The 25,279-nt window shown below is 45.5% G+C and overlaps 1 protein-coding gene across 1 annotated transcript in view; it reads right to left on the reverse strand.

Annotated features, from left to right (window-relative positions):
- The window catches only part of LOC136610003 (uncharacterized), an 81,289-nt gene that overhangs the window by 43,783 nt on the left and 12,227 nt on the right, over positions 1–25,279 (reverse strand). The window contains exons 3-5 of the mRNA XM_066589276.1: positions 18,305–18,364; positions 15,329–15,394; positions 1,823–1,876 (exon numbers count right to left, since the gene is read on the reverse strand). Coding sequence (XP_066445373.1) covers positions 1,823–1,876; positions 15,329–15,394; positions 18,305–18,364 — 180 coding nt within the window. The remainder of the gene's footprint in view (positions 1–1,822; positions 1,877–15,328; positions 15,395–18,304; positions 18,365–25,279) is intronic.

Raw genomic sequence — 25,279 nt, forward strand, 5'->3', positions numbered from 1 at the left:
CTATACTGTTACTACAGAAGTGTTACTAGTCTCCCTAGACTTCTGCAACATAACTGTTAGTGGGGTCAGCTTATACCTTTGCAACAGGAGTATTACGGGGGTCTGTGCATACTATGGGTGCACTAAGTTTTCCCATCGCGGTGTTCAACATACCTGGCCCAAAAAAAAAAACCCAAGCTGAAGCCGAAGCCTACCTACATTTTATCTCACATTACCTAAACTATTCTGGGCTCTGCAATGTTATGAATAATTCACAGAAAAAGCCAAAAATCCAATACCCCTTACTCTTCAAAGCAGACACAGTCACCATAGGCACTATCGCCACAAGGCAGGCACTATCGCCATCAGCAAAATCGCAGTAGGACAGGCGCAACCGCCATAAGCACTACAAATATGCCGTCAGCCAGACAATGCTGTGGAGGACATACTTGTCTATGGCAGGCACATATGCTGTCACTCACTTAACCAACCCCGTCGGTGGGTTCCAGGGAGCCACCCATACTGTGAGTGCACACAGACTTCCCATAGGGGAGTTCTACCTACCTGTGACAATCTAAATTACCCAGACTGACTGGGGCATGCAGTTTTGGCCAAAGCCAACCAGCATTTCATCTCATGTTACCTCAGCTTTAAGGGAGGCACTGCAATGAGATATTTTTATGTACCGTCGGTGGCTTCCTGGGACCCACCCCTGCTGTGGGTGCACACAGACTTCCCATAGCAGAGTTCTACCTACCTGTAACTATGAAAATAACCCAGACTGACTGGGGCATGCAGTGTGGGCCGAAGCCAACCTGCATTTTATCTCACGTTACCTCAGCTGTCCGGGGTGCTGGAATGGGATTCATTTATATACCGTCGGTGGGTTCCAGGGAGCCACCCATGCTGTGGGTGTACACAGACTTCCCATAGGGGAGTTCTACCTACCTGTGACAATCTAAATTACCAAGACTGACTGGGGCATGCAGTGTTGGCCGAAGCCAACCTGCATTTAAATTCACGTTACCTCAGCTTTAAGGGAGGCACTGCAATGGGATTTTTTTATGTACCGTTGGTGGTTTCCTGGGAACCACCCCTGCTGTGGGTGCACACTTAGTTCCCATCGCGGTTTTTGACCTGTCTGGCACAAAGACACTGACTGACTTGGGTAGGGGACAGAGTGCGGATGGCTTTCCCCTTGCGGTGTGGATTGAGCTATCCGACACCTAGACAGAATGAATACTGTGTGGGCACACGGATTCCCCATAGCTATGTAACTCATGCCCACGTTTGCAGCTCCTGACGGAGGTGGCACAGGTTTGGAATGAAGATCGAACGTCAATTTCTCATCGATTCTCTACAGCATTGTGGGCTATCGACCCGCCCCTATTAAAGAGGGTCGCTATCGGGTCCTGCCAACCCTCTGCAGTGTGTGCCTCCAGTTCCTCCTTATGGCAGACGCACTTATAACTAGTCATGAGGGTGGTGTGGCTATGAAGCCAGTGTGTGGCATGAGGGCAGCTGAAGGGTGCTCAAGGACACTTTTGTGTGTGCTGCAGACGCAGGGTCGTGCGCGCGCGGGGGGGGGGGGGGGGGGTGTTTGGGCAGCATGTAACCCAGGAGAAGAGGCAGCGGTCATATACAAAAATGCTCGAGTCGCCCATTGACTATAATGGGGTTCGTTACTCGAAACGATCTCTCGAGCATCGCGGAAAGTTCGACTTGAGCAATGAGTACCTGAGTATTTTGGTGCTCGCTCATCTTTAATCATTAAATTTTATGAAATAAACTTTAGCAATGAGCCAATAACATAACATCATAACATAGGAAGGAAGATTCTTACCACAGCTTCTAAAATTTCTCGAATTGGGATACCAAGAGTTTTAGATAGGCAACACTAAAAAGTAAAAAAAAGTATCAATTAAGAGTGAACCTTTTCAATATTGCAAAAACTACTTATGAAGCATGGAATATTAACCAGTGTTGTCCTGAAATTTATCCGTGTTGGATATATCTCTAGCCAGATATTTTGCGCATTACGTGGTCATCATTTATAGAATTCGTCCTACAGAAAAATGTGATTGTTTTATTCTGATTTATTATTTTTAAGTTCATTCTGCTTGATGCTCTCACACAACACCTTTTACCGTTTTGTCGCTGTCCCAAACATATGTCTAGTTTTTCCATTGGCTTAATACAGCCCATTTGCTTATTTACCACTGAGAAGTAGAGATCCAAAATGAAGCCAGTTCTGTTTGTATCGAGGCCTTCCAATCTGCAGTGAACAATCAACTTGCTGAAGGAGTTAAGTATTTTATGTTATTATATAGCACATATAATGTATCAGTGTTAATCTTACCTTATCACATCTAGTCATTATGTAATCCTCATTTATAGATCTGTAGCTTTAGTGTAGCCTTTAGCATGCGGTCTTCTTGTGAAACTAATTGTCCCTTCTGAGACTATTTCTGCCTTAATCACATCGTCGTATTTCCGATCCATATTACGCAGATATTTTTTACGGATGTTATGCTCCATTGAGTTGCATTAGGGTAACACAGCTGTAAGATAGGTCCTCCCCTTTCTTTTACAACATGTAGAAATGCTACATGCAAGAAAGATAAGGCATAGCCTCTTTTTTCTCACGCGGAGGAATAGTGAACAAGAAACACAGCTGTGAAAACGATACCATTGCAATCAAAATGGAATGAAATCACGGTCTTCTGTTCTAGCCCCTAGGGTGGCTTTGCACAAACGTGTTTTTGTGTGTGGATATGCACGCATAAAAACACGCTTCTATTTGCAACAATGCATTCCCTATGGTGTGTTCACATGTCCGTGCTTTACAGGCATGTGCCTGCAAAGATAGGACATGCGTGCACCATAGGGCAGGGGTCCCCAACCACCGGTCTGCAGACCGGGGCCGGGCCGTTAGGTGTTTGCTGCCGGTCCGTGGCACCGCTGGGAATTTTTGTTCTAAAACATGTCAAACACGAGGCCAGTGGGCCGAATCCGGCCCGCTGCCTCGTGTTATGGGGCCCGCGGCGTGCCAATGCCGCTCACCACTGAAGCGATTACCAGCTGGGGTGCCGCAGCTCCCCGCTGTTGCCACTGATCCCAGCGCACACTGACGTCAGTGTGCAGCCAGGATCCTCCTCCCCCAGTTCCCTGCTCATTAGTTCCGCAGGAGAGGACTCGGGGAGGAAGCGTGCTGGGCTACACACTTATGTCAGTGTGACCTATTACTGGGGGGTGGGGCTGCCTATTACTGGGGGGAAGGGCTGCCTATTTCCGGGGGGGGGGGGGCGGCTGCCTATTACTGGGAGGGGGGCTGCCTATTACTGGGGGGGCTGCCTATTACAGGGGGGGTTATTACTGGGGGGAGGAGGCTACTTATTTCGGGAGGGGGGCTGCTTATTACTGGGGGTGGGGGCTGCTTATTACTGAGGGATGGGGGCTGCCTATTACTGGGGGGGGGCTGCCTATTACCGGGGGCGCCTGCCTATTACCGGGGTAGGGGGAGGCTGCTTATTACCGGGGGGGGGGGGGGAGGCTGCTTATTACTGGGGGGGAGGCTGCTTATTACTGGGGGGAGGCTGCCTATTATTATTACTGAGGTGGAGGCTTATTATTATTACTGAGGTGGGCGCTTATTACTGAGGAGGCTTATTATTACTGAGGGGGGGTTTATTACTGAGGGGGCTTATTATTATTTCTGAAGGGGGGGGGCTTATAGTTATAACGTTGCTATGGTGGTTAATATTACTAATTGGGCCACTGTGGGGTCGTTGTTTTTTCTGGGGCCACTATCAGGTTCACAAGGCGCCTTCTTGAAGCTCTGAGGACTGTGGCGCCAAACAACAGAGCATCCCGTGAGTAGGAGGAAGAGCAAGCAGCAGCAGCCGCCGCGCCTGTACACCTGTTAGGACCTAGGTCAGTTTTCAAGGTAATCCTGCCGGAAAGGAGGGTGTAGATAAATTATATGCTGCCCCATGTGTGTGCTGGGGAGGGAGATAGATTATATACTGCCCACTGCCCTATTTGTGTGCTGCCAGGTGGCGGGGGGTGATATATTATACTGCCCTATGTGTGTACTGCCAGGTCATAATTAAATAAGTATGCACTAAACTCCAACCCCCTTCATAACCCCGCCCCATATAACCAAAGCCCCACCCATGTCCCGCCCCACCCTGCCAGGCCTTGTAAAAATAGTCTCGCTTGAAGCCGGTCCCTGGTGCCGAAAGGTTGGGGACCACTGCCAGCACCCCTGCATTCTTTTTTAGGGAATGGCTTTACATATAAGCCCTTCCCTGGAAAAGAAAAATTTAACTGTAAAAAAAAATAAAAAATAGTTACTTACCGGCCACTGCCGTGACCCCTGTGGGCATGAAGAACACATCTGCTGCATGTGACAGATGTTTCCTTCATCCCGGCTAGTTAAAAGAATTCCCTGCTGCTACATCTGCCACATCTGTGACAGATGCAGCAGAAGAATTCTTCAATTCTCTACCGCAGCTGTCACACATGTCAGCTGCGGTAGAGGATTCTGCTGCTGGCAATTGATTTCAGGGAAGGGCTTTAAATATAAGCCCTTCCCTGAAAATCAAGTAAAATGGGTTTAAAAAACAAAAAAAATACATACTCACCTTGCTTCAGCTGCTGGAGCACAGCTGCGTCTTCCCCTGCTGTGCCCTGCAATGTTGTGCCAATCTATCAGCAGGCGGGGATTTAAAATCCCCGCCTGCTGAAAGAGCTGAATGTGATTGGCTGAGGTGCTCAGCCAATCAGAGGCAGCTTTCCCCCAATGAATGACGGGCAAGTTTTTTTGTCAAATTAACCATAATTAATTATAATTCAGAAACTTCCTGCCTCTATGTTTTATATTTAACTAGCTGATATATCCGGCTTCGCCCGAGTTAATTTGGTACTGGTGTTTATCTGGTGTTCACACAGAAAATCTTATGAAGTTGTGGTTACTTTAGAGATACCGGAAAAACATATGTTCACCATTTTGCATAGTTCTCTGCGTTACCCAGGAAACACCACAGCGAGGTAACCATGCGAAGTTTCCTTTATATAAAATGACATCAGGAAGTGAGAGAATTAGATTCCATACGTAAAATTTGGACACCAATTCTTTTGTACCTAGAATTAAATAATCGAGTTGGGACCCATTAACTTTTTCTATTTATGACATAATCAATGCCTGTGCCAAATTTCAAGTTTCTATGACATCGGGAAGTGAGAGAATTAGATTTCGTACGTAAAATGTGGACGCTAATTCTTTTGCGCTTAGAATTGAACAATCGAGTTGGGACCCATTAACTTTTCCTATTTATGACATAATCAATGCCCGTTCCAAATTTCATGTTTCTATGACACCAAGAAGTGAGAGAATTAGATTCCGTACGTAAAATTTGGACACCAATTCTTTTGCGCATAGAATTGAATAATCGAGTTAGGACCCATTAGCTTTTCCTATTTATGACATAATCAATGCTCGTGCCAAATTTCACGTTTCTATGACACCGGAAAGTGAGAAACTTACATTCCGTACGTAAAATTTGGACGCTAATTCTTTTGCGCATAGAGTTGAATAATCGAGTTGGGACCCATTAGCTTTTCCTATTTATGATATAATCAATGCTCGTGCCAAATTTCACGTTTCTATGACACCGGAAAGTGAGAAAAACACATTCCGTACTTAAAATTTGGACGCTAATTCTTTTGCGCATAGAATTTAATAATCGAGTTGAGACCCATTAGCTTTTCCTATTTATGACATAATCAATGCTTGTGCCAAATTTCACGTTACTATGACACCGGAAAGTGAGAAAATTACATTCTGTACGTAATATTTGGACGCTAATTCTTTTGCGCATAGAATTGAATAATTGAGTTGGGACCCATTAGCTTTTCCTATTTATGACATAATCAATGCTCGTGTCAAATTTCACTTTTCTTTGACACCGGAAAGTGAGAAAAACACATTCCGAACGTAAAATTTGGACGCTAATTCTTTTGCGCATAGAATTTAATAATCGAGTTGGGACCCATTAGCTTTTTCTATTTATGACATAATCAATGCTCGTGCCAAATTTTACGTTTCTATGACACTGGAAAGTGAGAAAATTACATTCCGTACGTAATATTTGGACACTAATTCTTTTGCGCATAAAATTGAATAATCGAGTTGGGACCCATTAGCTTTTCTTATTTATGACATAATTAATGCTTGTGCCAAATTTCACGTTTTTATGACACCGGAAAGTTAGAAAATGACATTCCGTACGTAAAATTTGGACGCTAATTCTTTTGCGCATAGAATTGAATAATCGAGTTGGGACCCATTAGCTTTTCCTATTAAGGACATAATTAATGCTCGTGCCAAATTTCACGTTTCTATGACACCGGAAAGTGAGAAAAATACATTCCGTACATAAAATTTGGACGCTAATTCTTTTGCGCATAGAATTGACTAATCGAGTTAGGACCCATTAGCTTTTCCTATTTATCATATAATCAATGCTCGTGCCAAATTTCACGTTTCTTTTTTTTTAAACAATAATTTTTTGTTGCATATGTGCAGAGATAAACAATCAAGTTATATATGGATAAACATTTCCAATAATAGCTTTTTTGACAATAGGTTTTCTCGTAAGATACAGAATTGTATAACTAGTGTATTATGCAGTTAGAATAGAAAGCACATATCCTTATTTCTTTAAGTGGGGAGCGGGAGGGGGGAGCGTTGGAGAAAAAAAGGTAGGGGAGGGTAGGGGGGGGGGTGATGTGAGGGGGGGGGGGTGATGTGAGGGGGGGGGGTGATGTGAGGGGGGGGGGAGAGGGATGGAAAGGTAGGGGGGGAAGGGTAAGGGATATGCATTAACGAAGTGATAAGCCTTGACTATAAGACCTAACCGAGGTCTACCAAAATTTGCTTATCTAATAAAAAACTACCTTTAACAGGGGAAGATTTTTAACCATGGATTCCACATATCGTAATAGTGTGAGATATCATTGTTCCGAAGAGCTATGATCTTTTCAAAAATGCTATGTTCGGATATAAGTTGAGTCAGTTCTTTTACATTCGGGATTGTGTTGGACTTCCACTTTCTAGCAATTAGATTTTTGGCACTTAGTAAAATATGTCCAATAAGTTTTTTCAAGGGGAAGTGGATATTACCAGGGTCAAGTAGTAGAAGAGCTAGTTTTGGAGAGAAGGGTAGCTTGATACCGGATATTTTGTTAATAAGGTTAAATGTGTCTATCCAGAAGGGGCGAAGACGTGGGCATGACCAAAAGATGTGTATCATGGATCCTGCAAGTCCGCAACCTCTCCAGCATTGGTTGTCAGTTGAAAGGCCTCTGCTGTTTAGAATCGTTGGGGTATAATACCAACGTGTCAGGGTTTTTATATGGGTTTCGATCAAGGCAGCTCCTTGTGAAGCTTGACCCGCCCATTTAAAAGCTTGGAGCCATTTAGTAATAGGGACGTTTTGGTTTAAATCTTTTCCCCAGTTGATAAGATGACATTTTCCAGGGGTTTTCAGATTCCCCGAGAAGATGTCGTAGAATATCCTAGTAGGGAACTTTTTGATATTGGAGTTTAGGAAAGAGAGAGTTATGTCAGGGGTTCTAATGTCTTGAAGGTTGTAGGCGTGTAAGAAGTAAGCCACTTGGGTGAATTTAAATTTCACGTTTCTATGACACCGGAAAGTGAGAAGATTACATTCCGTATGTAAAATTTGGATGCTAATTCTTTTGCGCATAGAATTGAATAATCGAGTTGGGACCCATTAGCTTTTCCTATTTATGACATAATCAATGCTCGTGTCAAATTTCTCGTTTCTATGACACCGGAAAGTGAGAAAAACACATTCGGTACGGGGCGTGGCCTGGATGGTGCAAATGGCGGACACATATTAGTGCAGCTCCGTGTAAACACTCAGCTTTAGCAACTCCTAGCAACTCCAGAGGACCGGGAAACCTCCCCTCCAGACATCGGAAGGTACCTGGAGAAGGGAGATGAAAACGAGAAAGTCAGCCAGAGCAGGACCGAAGAGGCTGACAGATTTTTTCCCAGCACGGGGAGCGGCAGAAGAGCAGGAAATGGCGTCTGCAGCTCCTGCAGAGAGCGGGCTGGAGAGGGAGAAGGCAGCAGGAGGAGACACACAGAACAGAAAAGGTAATAAGGACATCTCCCCCTGCTCCTCGTCTTCTGAAAGTCCCCATGCACCTACTTGGATCCACACAGTGTCGGAGGTGCAGTCAGGGAAGGGAGAGGAAGCAGCCCTGTGCAACGTGAGCAGAGGAGGAGGGGGGGCTGTCGGCTCTGACATTCCACAAGCAGCCCGAGGAGAACTGCAAGATAGAAGAGGAGGTAAGAGAGCTTCCCCGAGCCCCACATCTCCAGATAATCCAGGGACATTAACCCCTTACACTTCAAACTGGCAGCTACAAGCAGAGGATCAAGAGGAATCAGCTCTGCATATCACAGGCTGTGGGGGAGGGGGGATGATGTGCCCTGCAAACAGGGAGGCTGCAGGAAAAAGAGAAAGTAAAAAATCATCCTCTCCCAGACAGAGCCCAGAGAAGAGAAAGCCAAGGCTGGAGGAGAGTGATGCCCAGGAGCCTTCTCTCTGGGATCTTGAGGAGGGAGGGGGTATGCCAGATCCCATCTTAAGTATTGAATGCTCTGGTCAGACGGCCTCTGAATTCTTCATCAGGGATATGGTGCTGGCTCTTAGGGGCTCATTGCAAAAAGATTTAGCTGCTATAAATAAAAGAGTGAATTCTGACATCCTAGAACTCGGCGACAGGGTGGATCACTTAGAGGCAAAAACTGGGGAGATAACAAGCTCCCACAATGAGCTAATAGATGCTCACTACAAGCTGTCTGAGGAAGTTGAAGCCCTCAAATTTAAATTAGCAGATCAGGAAGATCGTAATAGACGAAACAACCTCAAGTTTAGAGGAATAGAGGAGACTGTGAAACCTGAAGATTTACGTGCTTATGTACAAGATCTCCTAAAATCCTTGCTGCCAAACACCAATCCAGCTGAGTTTATTTTAGACAGAATCCACAGACTCCCTAAGCCAAAAAATATTCCGGAGAAAGCCCCTAGGGATGTGATAACAAGAATACACTACTTCCACATAAAAGAGGAGATACTTCAGAAATCCAGACATCTAAAGGAACTCCCCTCTCCATATGCTAACATAAAAATCTTCTCCGACTTCTCTCAGCTGACCATGGCTGCACGTAAAAAGCTTGCCCCAATTACAGAAGTTCTTAGAAACAACAAAATTACCTACAAATGGGGATTTCCAACCAAATTATATGTATTTAGAGATGGAAAATCCACCAACATATCGTCTCTAGATGACGGACTTTCGCAACTGAAAAAATGGAAACTACCAGCTCCTAAAGATACAGCTCCCCCCCAAATTGAAAAAGATTGGTTAAAAAAAAAAAGAGCCTCGCACCCCAACAAAGCGCCGACTAGCCATCGCTGATCTCCATGGCATCCGACCTCTCCCTTGCATAGGGAATAGTTTTCTCGTCACTGGTCCTCACAACAACAGAGGAGGCACCATCCAGTAAATGGCAGAACTTTTCGTACCCCAATACAAGGCCTATGCACATAAGGTCTCAAAGTGTTCAGAGACCGGTAAGGGCCCTTCTCAGTTACTTGTGTTTATGTTTATTCTTCGGACTTTAACACCGAACAAAAGTTACACCCTGGAACTTCCCCCTCGTACTCTTCTAACCCCCGAGAATAGGATCTGTTACCAAAATGAGAATCATTACAGAAATTACTCCAGACAGAAGTCATATTATGCACATCTATTTGACTTCATAATACTAAAGGAGAGTCTTGGAGCTTTACCATCAACCCCAAAATGGAGTTAAATTTACTCTCTCTAAATGCAAAGGGACTGAACTCCCCTTTTAAAAGATCGGCGCTCTGGAAAGAGGCACTGACCACACGAACAGATATCTTATGTGTCCAAGAAACACATTTCGCCCAAGGCAAAGAACCGAAGTTGGACCATCCTAAATTCCCCTTAGTATTTTTGGCTAATAGCCCTCGTAAGAAAGCGGGGGTTCTGGTGGCTGTGAGGGACTCTGTGGACTTTCAATTGTTGGGAGAGGAGATGGATAAGGATGGGAGATTTATTGTGTTGATCTGTAAGATTGAAGGTCTTCACGTGACTATAGCCAATATTTATGCACCTAACACCCGCCAAGTAAGATTTTTGGATAGAGTGATGAGAAAAATAAGGAGACTGCAAAAGGGGAATCTGATATTATGTGGGGACTTCAATGCTATAGCGGAAGCGGGATTAGATTCCACTAACACAAGAAGGGGCGGGGGAACGACTTTGTCTTCCTGGTTTCTAAAAACTGAGATACATGACTCCTTTAGATGCCTAAATGTAAACTCTCGGGAGTACACATTTTATTCCCCTAGACATCAGACATTCTCCAGGATCGACATGATTTTGGTAGATCTCCCTACTCTGACAAGAGTGGGGGAAGCTTCTATAGGGGTGGCGACTTGGTCAGACCACGCTCCAGTAAAACTCACATTGCTCCTGGGTCCCCGTCCCCCCCTTGTCCGGGAACTGGAGGAATAACACATTCCTTATGAAAACCCCTACATTTCAAGAAACAATCAAGAAAGTATTAGAGGAATACTTTCAGATCAATGATATGCCAGAAACGTGTCGATTCACATTATGGAGTGCACATAAATCAGTTGTCAGAGGAGTTATGATACAGCAGGGAGCTATATATAAAAAAGAAAAGACTAAGCTCCTTAAGAGCACATTGACAGAATTAGCTAAAATAGAACAGGAATTACAAGCTGCCCCCACTCCACCTTTGCACAAGCGTCTTTTAGAGACCAGACTAAAAGTAAAGAACATATTGCTTGATGAGCATGAAAAAAATTTGAAATATCTCAAAACAAAATATTACATTGCTAACAACAAATACACAAGTCTCATGGCGAACAGAGTTAAGCAAAAAAGGACTAAAGCAAAGATCCCTTACATGATTAATCCCGAGACGGGCACAAAAACCTCAAATCCCATGGAATTTGCGGAGATTTTCCGGAAATTCTATGATTCCCTGTACAATCTTAAGGGGGGATCCTCGGTAACTCACCCTACCAAAATTGAGATTGAGCAGTTCCTTGCGCCACTACACCTTCCGACTTTAAACAAAATCCAACTCGAAAAATTAGGTTCTCCTGTTACATCTCAAGAGATATCACGTTTAATAAAAGAATCAAAAAAGGACAAGGCCCCAGGCCCTGATGGCTTTACTAATGAGTATTATAAAATTTTCAGCTCCCACTTAGTGAACCACATGAGGGATACCTTCAATGTAGCAATGGACAGGGGCTACTTGCCGTCGGAAATGCTCAGAGCCAATATCGTAACAATCCCCAAGCCAGGGAAAGATCCCTCCTCACCCGCAAACTTTAGACCCATCTCGCTTCTAAATAGCGACACTAAATTTTACGCCAAACTATTAGCATCAAGATTATTAGACATTATACCAACCCTTATTCATAGCGATCAAACAGGCTTCGTCAGGGGACGCCAGACATCAGACGCCACAAGGAGAGTGTTGGACTTGATGGGGGAGATGGAGACTTCTGGGACGCCTTCTCTGCTCCTCACTTTGGATGCGGAGAAGGCGTTCGACAGAATTAACTGGGAGTATGCCTTTTCGACTTTAAGAAAACTAGGTTTTGAGGGGAGAATTTTGAAAGCGATTCAAGCCCTTTATGGTGCTCCCTCAGCTAGAGTACTGATTAATGGGTTGGTCTCTGATGGAACACAAATGGAACAAGGCAGGGCTGCCCCCTTTCACCAACGCTTTTTATTTTGACCATGGAACCCCTGGCGGAAGCAATTCGCTTGGACACAGCTATTATGGGTTTTCCTCTCTCCCACAGACAGCATAAAATAGGGCTTTTCGCAGACGACATTATACTAATATTAACCTCCCCATTAGAATCCCTGAGAGCGGTTTCGAGGGTAATTGCCTCCTTTGGAAAAATATCCTATTACAAGATCAACCCGACAAAATCCAGTTTAATAGGTTTTTCGATTTCTAATAAAACACAAAGACTAATATCAGTGGAGTTTCCATACGTGTGGAGTCATGTGGGTATCCAGTACTTAGGAGTAAATCTGATGTCCCCAGTGAAAGAAATTCTTAATGATAATGTTTGTTTATTAATAGAGGATTTACACAGGAGTCTAGAAAGCTACAACAAAATAGAGTTCTCATGGCTGGGTAGAATTGTTTTATATAGAATGATGATATTGCCAAAGATTTTGTATAAATTCCGCACAATCCCACTTAAATGCTCTGTGACTTGGCTTAAGAAACTCCAAAAACAGATGATGTCATTCATATGGAATAAGACGAAACCTAGAGTAGCAGCGGCCATAATGTTTTGCCCCAGAAGTAATGGGGGTATGGGGGTCCCAAACCTAGAGGCCTACTATAAGGCAAACATAATAAAGCAAATAAGATGCTGGTGCTTCCCAACAGCAGGAGTAAGCTGGCCAAACATAGAGCAGCACACGCTGGGGAGAAAGGGGCTACGTAATCTACTGATAGCAGGATGCTTAGAGCATATCCTAACTATTACGTTGGGCCCGACATTAGAAACAGCCTTGTGTATATGGAAACATTTGCTCCACTGCTCAAAGAACCACAGCCCTAGAAAAGAGATTCCACTACCTATAGATGTTCTAGAGTTTTGGGTGGAAGATCTGCACCTACAGAACTGGAAAGAGAGAGGAATTGCCACCTTGGTGGATTTAGGAGAGGGGGAAGAACTGAAATCATTCAGTAAGCTCCAGGAGGAATTTGGTTTAACCGATGGAGAATTTCTGAGATACTCTCAGATTAGGAGGATGTGGCCTGCTCTGACTTCTCAGACGATCTCACTCCCCCTTTTCCTCTATAAATTTCTATTTGAACCCCCACCCTATAATCTCTCTCTAAAGTTCTTATATGAGATTTTCATTGGGGAGAGTAGCTCCGACTTTAACAACCCCAAACGAGCCCATATCTTAAACTGGGAGAGAGAAGTGGGAGGATCGTTCTCCTCTCAGCAATGGAAAAACGCACAAACATGGGCTAACAATTAATCTCTATGTGCAAGTCTCATGGAGGTACATTGCAAAGTCATTACACGCTGGTACTGGTCCCCAGCAAGACTGGCGGATTTTTTCCCGGGGACCTCGGACAGATGCTGGAGGGGGTGTGGGAAGAGAGGATCACTGCTCCATATTTTCTGGAGCTGTCCGAGCATCCAAACCATCTGGCAGACATTCTTCTCTCTCTTGAAAAGAGTTCTGAAAATTGATATACATCCTTCACCTGAACTGGCGATTTTGTTGTTGGGAATAGAGGGGATCCCCAGTAAACATAGAAAATTTGTTACGCATGGGCTACTCTCCATCAAACTACTGATAGCAAGATATTGGAGATGTCCCCAGACTCCCTCAGAGCAGGAGCTAATTAAGATGATATCAGACCATTGTTCTTACGAAAAAATACACGCCTACAGGAATGACACAATTGGAGTCTTTAGGGAAAGTTGGGATCCCTGGGTAAACTATCTTAAATTAGAAGATTCTCATACATCCATTTAAAATGGATCTCGAGGGGTTCCGCGGTTCATTCACTTTTTGATCAGAATTTTGAGTTTAGACAATATAAATAGAAAGTAGAGCAGTCCACAGTAGATAGGAGCACAGATGCATTGAGTAGTTGTTCCCAACTCGTGCTCACTTGCTGACTCTGTCTTATAAAAACATAAAGTTTGTCTCGTATTTTGATAGATTTTTAAAAGATTCAAGTTCTACTTCTCAAAAGAGATCCTATAACCTTCCCTGAACCCCCCCCCCCTACCACCCACTTGTTTTCCCTTTTTCTCCCTTTACTAATTCACACTCCCATCTTCCCCACTCCTCCCTCCTATCATCCCATTCCTTTTCTATTCATAAGTGCATCAAAATTACTCAGCACCTCAAGAAAATCTATAAGTAATTTAATTGTTATGACATCTTGAAAAGATGTACCTTCCACAGAAAAGGTTTTGAGATAATATGTTATTAATATGTTTTGGATGTGCTGTAATTTCTGATATTTTAAATAAATAAAAAATATTGAACAGTAAAAACACATTCCGTACGTAAAATATGGACGCTAATTCTTTTCGCATAGAATTTAATAATCGAGTTGGGACCCATTAGCTTTTCCTATTTATGACATAATCAATGCTCTTGCCAAATTTTACGTTTCTATGACACTGGAAAGTAAGAAAATTACATTCCGTACGTAATATTTGGACACTAATTCTTTTGCGCATAAAATTGAATAATCGAGTTGGGACCCATTAGCTTTTCTTATTTATGACATAATTCATGCTCGTGCCAAACTTCACGTTTCTATGACACCGGAAAGTTAGAAAATGACATTCTGTATGTAAAATTTGGACGCTAATTCTTTTGCGCATAGAATTTAATAATCGAGTTGGGACCCATTAGCTTTTCCTATTAAGGACATAATTAATGTTCGTGCCAAATTTCACGTTTCTATGACACCGGAAAGTGAGAAAAATACATTCCGTACGTAAAATTTGGACGCTAATTCTTTTACGCATAGAATTGAATAATCAAGTTGGGACCTATTAACGTTTCCTATTTATGACATATTCAATGCCCCTGCCAAATTTTAAGTTTCTATGACATTGGGAAGTGAGAGATTTAGATTATGTACGTTAAATTTCGACGCTAATTCTTTTGCGCTGGAATTGAATAATCGAGTTGGGACCCAATTACGTTTCCTATTTTGGAGATAATCTATGCTTGTGCCAAAATTCATGTTTCTACGACATCGGGAAGTTGGAGAATTTTTGGCGAGTCAGTCAGTCAGTGAGTCAGTGAGTAAGTCAGTGAGGGCTTTCGTCTTTATATATATAGATTTGTTGGCACTCTGCCACAGAATTGTGCATAAGAAGTCCTGTTATATTTTCATTGACAATATATATATATATATAAATATATATATTGCTGTGAACTAGCAGATGCATGCAATGTTAAGTCAACTATATACATTAGTATTTAGGGCCCCTTTTACAGGGGCTGAGAAACCCCTTAGTCTGGTATCTTTGCTTTAAGGCACTGATGGTTTACCACCATTACAATGTTATATTGTATTTTATTATGTCATATTAATGTGAGAAACGTTAACACCAATTATATGAAAAAAAACAACAACTATAAACCACACTTAAGATAAAATTACCATAAAATGAAATAGGTCTTCAGCTGCAATTATTTGCCTCCAAAGTTTTTGACCATCATCGCACATCTGTAAAGTAAAGTAAACTTTAGCTGATTTGCTTTTGACCAGGTATATTGTGAGTGACATGGTGACAATCTATTGCTGATTAGATGAACATCTTCACTATACTCATATTACCAATCCCTCCACCTCTAACAGTGATGTGTTATGATCTGTGTTGTATCTGATACCTTGTAACCCAGCAGTATCCAGTCTCCAGTAACATTCTGTTACAGTTCCCTGCTCCACCAGTGATATTTGTCTGGACCCAGAATATCATTATACACTAACTAATCTCCAGTAAGTAAGCTGCGCAGTGTCCATCCCAGGGGAACGGTACCCATGGTTATCAGGGTACAGTATGGCCCCGCCCTCAGTGCATGCTGGTCCTATGGTTCACATCTGGTTACATATTACAGTCTAGTTATATCATTTTATTTGAATGCAAGCATTGTAACTTGAGATCATAAATTGATGAAAAACTAGTACTTGGTTATGAAGCCCTTAAACATCAATAAGACAAAATAAGGATGCAAGGGGTTGTCTAAGGTCATTGCATGTCAATACATAATAAATTATCCAATACTTACCTTCCTGGGCCCTTGCGTATCTCACACTAAATGAGACATCACAGACTGCTGCAGCCAATCACAGACCGCAGCATTCTAACATTAGGGTTTGTGATTGGCTGTAGCAGTCTCTGATGTCCCGTATAAAGGCTGACTGCAGCCTGTAAGCACAGTGTAGCAAGAGAGACGTGACCTGTGCTGCTGGAGCTGCAGGGACCCAGGAGGGGTGAATATAGGACCATGTATTATGTTTTGACATAGGGAAATTAAACGCCTCCGACAACCCTTCTAACGCTCCCTTCCACAGGCGTAGCGGTAGCCTACGGAGGATCTCTGCCCGGGAGCAGGAGCCGTCAGACAGATCTCCACTGGTCAGCCTATCTGACAGATAGGTGACCGCGGAGAATCGCGGCAAATCGCAGCATGCTGTGGTTTGCTGGCCGCGAGCGGATTAGCGATATAGCCATAAGAAGAAATACGATAACTACGGTAATGCAAAAAAAAGCAAGTCATTACATATAAACACCAGTAAGAGCTTCTGGAAGATGGTGAATCACTTTCAGTCTGGAGGACAACAGTTTCTTTAGGGTCCTGTACACAATACATAGCGTATCAGAGAAACAATACAGACTGATGTGTAAATGAGGAGCTGATCCTGCCACAGTATAAAACATGTAGCACTGGACTATATACGGCCGGGAGGGGTCACTAGAAAGCCCATCAGCACATGGACTGCTGTAATATAGCAGGAAGCCCATACCGAGCCGGTACCCCTGTGATGTACATGTCGTGCTGTAATATAGCAGGAAGCCCACTTCATACTGAGCCAGTATTCCTGTGATCTACATGCACTGCTGTAATAAAGCAGGAAGCCGGCTTCGTACTAAGCCGGTACCCCCTGTGATGTACATGCACTGCTATAATATAACCGGAAGCCCATGTCATACCCAGTCGGTACCCCTGTGTTCTACATGCACTGCTGTAATAAAGCAGGAAGCCTGTTTCATACTGAGCCAGTACCCCTGTGATCTACATGCACTGCTGTAATATAGCAGGAAGCCCACGTCATACCCAGCCAGTACCCCGGTGATGTACATGTACTGCTGTAATATAGCAGGAAGCCCACGTCATACCCAGGCGGTACCCCTGTAATGTACATGTACTGCTGTAATATAACAGGAAGTCCACGACATACCCAGCCGGTACCCTTGTGATGTACATGTACTGCTGTAATATAGCAGGAACCCCACATCATACCCAGCCGGTACCCCTGTGATGTTCATGTACTGCTGTAATATAACAGGAAGCCCACGTCATACCCAGTCGGTACCCCTTTAATGTACATGTACTGCTGTAATATAGCAGGGAGCCCACATCATACCCAGCCGGTACCCCTTTAATGTACATGTACTGCTGTAATATAGCAGGAAGCCCACGTCATACCCAGCCGGTACCCCTGTGATGTACATGTACTGCTGTAATATAACAGGAAGCCCACATCATACCCAGCCAGTACCCCTGTGATCTACATGCACTGCTGTAATAAAGCAGGAAGCTGGCTTCGTACTGAGCCGGTAACCCCCGTGATGTACATATACTGCTGTAATATAGCAAGAAGCCCACCTCATACCCAGGCGGTACCCCTGTGATGTACATGTACTGCTGTAATATAGCAGGAAGCCTACGTCATACCCAGCTGGTACCCCTGTGATGTACATGCACTGCTGTAATATAGCAGGAAGCCCACGTCATACCCAGGCGGTACCCCTGTGATCTACATGTACTGCTGTAATATAGCAGGAAGCCCACGTCATACCCAGCCGGTACCCCTGTGATGTACATGTACTGCTGTAATATAGCAGGAAGCCCACGTCATACCCAGCCGGTACCCCTGTGATGTACATGCACTGCTGTAATATAGCAGGAAGCCCACGTCATACCCAACCGGTACCCCAGTGATGTACATGGACTGCTGTAATATAGCAGGAAGCCCACGTCATACCCAGCTGGTACCCCTGTGATGTATTGCTGTAATATAGCAGGAAGCACACATCATACCCAACCGGTACCCCAGTGATGTACATGCACTGTTGTAATATAGCATGAAGGACACGTCATACCCAGCCGGTACCCCTGTGATGTACATGGACTGCTGTAATATACCATGAAACACACATACCCAACCGGTACCCCTGTGATGTACATGCACTGCTGTAATATAGCATGTAGCACACATCATACCCAGTCGGTACCCCTGTGATGTACATGCACTGTTGTAATATAGCATGAAGCGCACATCATACTCAACCAGTACCTCTGAGGAAAAAGGGGTTAATATTATGTTTTATATACCTAGGTTAAAATTTACCTCTGCACAGTTACAGGATTTAATACAGCCTACAGCGCAGCCCAAAAGGATGACTAAATTCTGTTTATGAAATAAAATTGACAAGTAACAAACAGATCAGTAAATATCAGTAAAGAGAGCATTGTTTTTTATGTTCTATTTAGCCATTCTGGAGGACGAGACAACAACATTCACCTGAATGAACTCCATGTAATTAGAGATGAGCGAGCACACTCATCCGAGTTTGATGCTCCTTCAAGTATTAGGGTACTCGAGAGGCTTGTTACACGAAGCAAGCACCATGCGTTACTCGAAACAATTCTATTTCCTTCCCCGCATGTTTAGCGCCATTTTCTGGCCAATAGACATGCGGGGAAGGCATTACCACATCCCCCTGTGATGTTTCACCCCTATCCCACCCCCCTGCAGCAGTGAGTGGCTGGCGAGATCAAGTGACCACTGAGTATTTAAAGCGGTCCCGCCCGTGGCTCGCTTCAGATACACACTGGCAGAAATTAGGGAAAGTGCTGCTGCTATAGGAAAAGTGTTAGTATAGGATCCTGTGTACAAGAACCCCAACGGTCCTTCTTAGGGCCACATCTGACCATGTGCACTACTGTTGTGGCTGGCTGGGAGCAGTTTTGCACAATTTTTTTTTTCATCTCGGGCTGTGCAGACCATTACAGCTATAGCGTTCTCAGTCTGCAGTGTATTATACAGAGTATAGGGAAAGTGCTGCTGAGATAGGGAAAGTGGTAGTGTAAGATCCTGTCTTCAAGAACCCCAACGGTTCTTCTTAGGGCTACATCTGACTGTGTGCATTTTACTGGATGGCTGCTGGGAGTTGTAGTCCTTGCATTTTAGTTGTATGCAGCTAGGCGTGTTTGCAGCCTTCCGTAATAATTTTTTTCTGGCTGGAGTGTGCGTTAAAATACCGCACTCAGCGTGAAAGTGTACGAAAATAATTCCATACTTATTTATACCGTTCTGTGTCTGCAGTCAATTAGATGGACAGCGTACTGCCGCAGCCACCTCTAGAGGGTAAGTGAAATACCCTATACAGCCTGTATCCTCTGTCCAAAAAAAAATGCTCCTTCGTTGGTCTACATCTGACCGTGTGCATTTTACTGGGCGGCTGCTGGGACTTGTAGTGCTTCCATTTTACTATTACGCAGCTAGGCCTGTTTGCAGCCTTCCGTAACAATTTTTTCTGCCTGGAGTGTGCGTTAAAATACCGCTCTCAGCGTGAAAGTGTACGCTAATAATTCCATACTTATTTATACCATTCTGTGTATGCAGTCAATTAGACCAACAGCGTAGGGCCACAGCCAATTCTACAAAGAAAATGATATACACTATACAGCCTCTATCCTCTGTGGCAAACAACCAAAAGCTCCTTCATTGGGCTGCATCTGACCGTGTGCATTTTACTGGGCAGCTGCTGGGACTTGTAGTGCTTCCATATTACTATTACGCAGCTAGGCCTGTTTGCAGCCTTCTGTAACAATCTTTTCTGCCTGGAGTGTGCGTTAAAATACTGCTCTCAGCGTGAAAGTGTACACAAATAATTCCATACTTATTTATACCGTTCTGTGTCTGCAGTCAATTAGATGCACAGCGTACTGCCGCAGCCACCTCTAGAGGGAAAGTGAAATACCCTATACAGCCTGTATCCTCTGTCCAAAAAAAAAAAAAGCTCCTCGGTCCCCAGTCACAACTATTTTTCCTGGTGTGCCGTCCCAGCCCTTCACCAGCACGTCTCCCGCAACATTATACACGCCCTCACCAACGTTGTTACTGGGAAGGTCCACTTTACAACGGACACATGGACAAGTACAGGCGGGCAGGGCCACTATATCTCCCTGACGGCACATTGGGTGAATTTAGTGGAGGCTAGGACCGAGTCAGAGCCAGGGACCGCTCACATCCTACCCACACCCAGAATTGCGAATCCTACCTCGGTGCTGCTATCTGCGGCGGTTTATGCCACCTCCACTAAACCCTCCCCCTCCTCCTCCTCCTACGCAACCTCTACCCCGCAATTAAGAAGTGTAAGCAGCACGTCGCCAGCAGTCGGTGTGGCGCGGCGCGGCAGCACAGCGGTGGGCAAGTGTCAGCAGGCCGTGCTGAAACTAATCAGCTTAGGTGAAGAGAGGCACACGGCCCCCGAACTGTTGCAGGGTCTGACAGAGCAGACCGACCTCTGGCTTGCTGGCTATAGCGTTCTCAGGCTGCAGTCTGTACTACATAGTATAGGGGAAGTATTGGTGAGGCAGGGACAGTGGTAGTGTGGAATTCTGTCTAGTAGAACCCCAACGGTCCTTCTTAGGGCTACCTGTGACCATGTGCATTTAACTCCGTGGCTGCTGGGAGTTGTAGTACCTCAGTATTGCACAGCTAGGCCTGCGTGCGGCCTTCTGTTACATTTTTTTCTGGGTTCAGTTTGCGTAACGTAAGCGCTGTCTGCCTCCAAGTGCGCACCAAGAAACCACCAATTTTTTACACCGCTCTGTGTTTGCCGTCAGCTGCCCACACAGTGTACGGTAACAGACACCCATAGAGGGAAAGTCTAATTCACGCTCTATAGCCAGCATTGCATTGAAAAAAATATATTTTAAAAAAGAAATCCTTCTTACGCCTACCTGTGACCCAGTGCATTTCACTGCGGGCCTCTGGAACTTGAGGTGCATCACAATTGCATATTGCACAGCTAGGCCTGCTTGCAGCCTTCCTTATAATTTATAGCTGGCTTCATTTTGCATTATATAACCGCTGGAAGCCACCAACTGCGCGGCAATTCACAAAATTTTTTACACCGCTCAGTGTCTGCTCGATTCTTAATCCACCATGCTGAGGGGTAGGGGTAGGGGTAGAGGACGTGGAGTTCCACGTGAGGGTGTGGGCATAGGCCCAGTTCCTGGTCCAGGTGAATCGCAGCCAGCTGCTGCGGGTATTAGGAGAGAGGAAAGTTTCTGGGGTCCCCAGCTTCATATCACAATTTTTGGGTCCACGCGGTAGACCTTTATTAAAAAAAACGAGCAGTGTGAGCAGGTCCTGTCGTGGATCGACCACCCAGTCTTCTACGCCGTCCACTGCTGCAACTCTGAATCCTCTCGCTGCTGCTCCTCCCTCCTCCCAGCCTCCTCACTCCATGAAAATGACACATTCTGATGAGCAGGCAGACTCCCAGGAACTGTTCTCGGGCCCCTGCCCTGATTGCGAAAAAATGGTTTGTCGTGACTGATGCCCAACCTTTGGAAAGTTCCCGGGGTCCGGGTGATGAGGCTGGGGACTTCCGGCAACTGTCTCAAGAGCTTTCGGTGGGTGAGGAGGACGATGGTGATGAGACACAGTTGTCTATCAGTGAGGCAGTAGTAAGGGCAGTAAGTCCGTAGGGGGAGCGCACAGAGGATTCGGAGGAAGAGCCACTGGACGATGAGGTGACTGACCCCACCTGGTTTGAAAGCCAACTGAGGACAGGTCTTCAGAGGGGGAGGCAATTGCAGCCGCAGGACAGGTTGGAAGAGGCAGTGGGGTGGCCAGGGGTAGAGGCAGGGCCAGAGCGAATAATCCCCCAGCTGTTTCCCAAAGCAGCCCCTCATGCCAAGCCACCATGCAGAGTCCAAGGTACTCAAAGGTGTGGCAGCTCTTCACTGAGAGCGCGGATGACCGACGAACATTGGTGTGCAACCTTTGTCGCACCAAGATCAGCTGGGGAGCCACCACTACCAGCCTCACCACCACCAGCATGCGCAGGCATATAATGGCCAAGCACTCTACAAGGTGGGACGAAGGCCGTTCACCGCCTCCGGGTTGCACCACTGCCTCTCATCCTGTGCCCCAACCTGCCACTGAGATACAACCCAGATCTCAGGACACAGGCACAAGCATCTCCCGGCCTGGACCCATACCCTCAGCCCCGCTGTCCTTGGCCCCATCCAGCAGTGTCTCTCAGCTCTGCGTCCAGCTGCCGCTAGTACAAGCGTTGGGCTGAAAGCGCAAATACGCCACCACGATGCTGGTATCTGCAGTGGTGTATGCCACCACCACTAAAGCATTCTCCTCCCCCTCCTACGCAACGTCTATCTCGCAATCAAGATGCATCAGCAGCAGCACGTCGCCCGCAGTCGGTGTCGCGTATCGTGGCAGCACAACGGTGGGCAAGCGTCAGCAGGCCGTGCTGAAACTAATCAGCTTAGGAGAGAAGAGGCAAAACTATTGCATGGTCTAACAGAGCAGACTGACCGCTGGCCTTCGCCGCTGAGCCTGCATGTGCCATGCCTGGCCCACATCTTTAATTTTGTGACTCAGCAGTTTCTAAAAAGCTACCTACACTTGTCAGACCTCCTCGGCAAGGTGCGCCGGGTCAGCGCACATTTCCACAAGTCCATCATGGACGCTGCCACCCTGCGGACACTGCAACATCGGTTTAATCTGCCAGTGCACTGACTGCTTTGCGATGTGCTCACATGGTGGAACTCTACACTGCACATGTTGCCCAAACTGTATGAGCAGCGTAGAGCGATAGTGGAATACCAACTCCAACATGGGCGGCGTAGTGGGAGTCAGATTCCTCAATTCTTTACAGAGGAGTGGGCCTGGATGGCAGATATCTGCCAGGTCCTTGGAAACTTTAAGGAGTCTACCCAGATGGCGATGCTGCAATCATTAGCATCACCATTCCTCTGCTATGCCTGTTGAGAAGTTCCCTGCAAAGCATAAAGGCTGACGCTTTGCTGTCGGAAACGGAGGCGGGGGAAGACAGTATGTCGCTTGATAGTCAGAGCACCCTCATGTCTATATCTCAGCGCGTTCAGGAGGAGGAGGAGGGGGAGGAGCCTGAGGAGGGGGAAGAGACAGCTGGGCCAACTGCAGAGGGTACCCATGCTGCTTGCCTCTCATCCATTCAGCGTGTATGGCCTGTAGAGGAGGAGGATCCTGAAAGTAATCTTCCTAGTGAGGACAGCCATGTGTTGCGTACAGGTACCCTGGCACACATGGCTGACTTCATGTTAGGATGCCTTTCTCGTGACCCTCGCGTTAGACGCATTCTGGCCACTACGGATTACTTGGTGTACACACTGCTCGACCCACGGTATAAGGAGAACCATTCCACTCTCATTCCAGAAGAGGAAAGGGGTTCAAGAGTGATGCAATACCACAGAGCCCTGGTGGACAAACTGATGCTAAACTTCCCATCCGACAGCGCTAGTAGCAGAAGGCGTAGTTCCGATAGGAGCGGAAGAGGTGCGGAGATCAGGCAGCATGTTCAGCGCAGGCAGGGGAACGCTCTCCAATGCCTTTGCCTCCTTTTTGGCTCCCCAGCAAGACTGTGTCACCACTCCCCAGTCAAGGCTGTGTCAGATGGAGCACTGTAAAATTATGGTGAGGGAGTACGTAGCCGATCGTATGACCGTCCTCCGTGATGCCTCTGCTCCGTACAACTACTGGGTGTCAAAGCTGGACACGTGTCACGAACTCGTGCTGTATGCCCTGGAGGTGCTTGCTTGCCCTGCGGCTAGCGTCTTGTCAGAGAGGGTGTTTAGTGCAGCTGGGGGAATCATCACGGATAAGCGTACCCGCCTGTCAACTGACAGTGCTGACAGGCTTACACTCATAAAGATGAACAAAACCTGGATTTCCCCAGACTTCTCCACCAGCGGAGAGCAGCGGTACCTAAAGATTATTTTTGCTGCAACCGCGGATGCAAGCATTGTTCTCTTTCACCGTAAAAAAACAGGGACATTTACCTTTGTCAATCTGTGTATGATATTCGTTCTCCTCCTGCTCCTCCTCCTGAAACCTCACGTAATTACCCCGAACAGCCAATTTTTCGGTGGGCCAAAAGGCTTATATAACTTTTGTAAACAATATTTCTACGTTTGTATTCTAATTAAGGCTTTGAAACTTCCACCTGAACCAATTTTTTAAACTGGGCTGCCTCCAGGCCTAGTTACAAATTAAGCCACAGTAAGCTCAGCGAGTAATGGGTTTCACCTGCCGTCTGGGTTTGGCATGGGCAATTTTTCTGGGGTACATTTGTACTGTAGGTACACAATTTTTTTGGGCCCTCGCCTACAAGGTAATCCAAGTAATTTTTATGGGCTTCGCCTGCACTCATGGTACACCAATGTGTCAGGGGTTGGCCTACACTTTTGCTACAGAAATGTAACTCGGTTCTGCCTGCCTATACTTCTGCCACAATAATGGTACAGGGGTCTGCCTATACTTCTGCAACAGAAATGTAACTTTGGTCTGCCGATACTTCTGCTCCTGGAATGTTACTGTAGTCTGTGCATACTGTTACTACTGTAATGTTACTAATACTTGGCTCTGCCTATACTGCTGCTACTGAAATGTTACTGGGGTCTGTCTATACTACTGCAAATGAAATGTTACTGGGGTCTGTCTATACTGTTACTACTGAAATGTTACTGGGGTCTGTCTATACTGCTGCAACTGAAATGTTTTTGGGGTTTGTCTATACTGTTACTACTGAAATGTTACTGGGGTCTGTCTATAATGCTGCAAATGAAATGTTACTGGGATCTGTCTATACTGTTACTTCTGAAATGTTACTGGGGTCTGCCTACACTGCTGCTACTGAAATGTTACTGGGGTCTGTCTATACTGCTGCAAATGAAATGTTACTGGGGTTTGTCTATAATGCTGCAAATGAAATGTTACTGGGGTCTACCTAGACTTCTGCAACATAACTGTTAGTGGGGTCAGCTTATACCTTTGCTACAGGAATACTACAGGGGTCTGTGCATAGTATGGCTGCACTAAGTTTTCACATCGCGGTGTTCTACGTATCTGGCTCAAGAAAAAAAAAACAGTCTGACTGAGGCATGCAGTGTGGGCCGAAGCCCACCTGTATTTTATCTGACGTTAGCTCAGCTGTCCGGGGCACTGCAATGGGATTTATTTATGTACCGCCGGTGGGTTCCAGGGAGCTACCCATGCTGTGGGTGCACACAGAATTCCCATAGCGGA

Source organism: Eleutherodactylus coqui, chromosome 2 (genome assembly GCF_035609145.1).
Source record: "Eleutherodactylus coqui strain aEleCoq1 chromosome 2, aEleCoq1.hap1, whole genome shotgun sequence".
Lineage (NCBI taxonomy): Eukaryota > Metazoa > Chordata > Amphibia > Anura > Eleutherodactylidae > Eleutherodactylus > Eleutherodactylus coqui.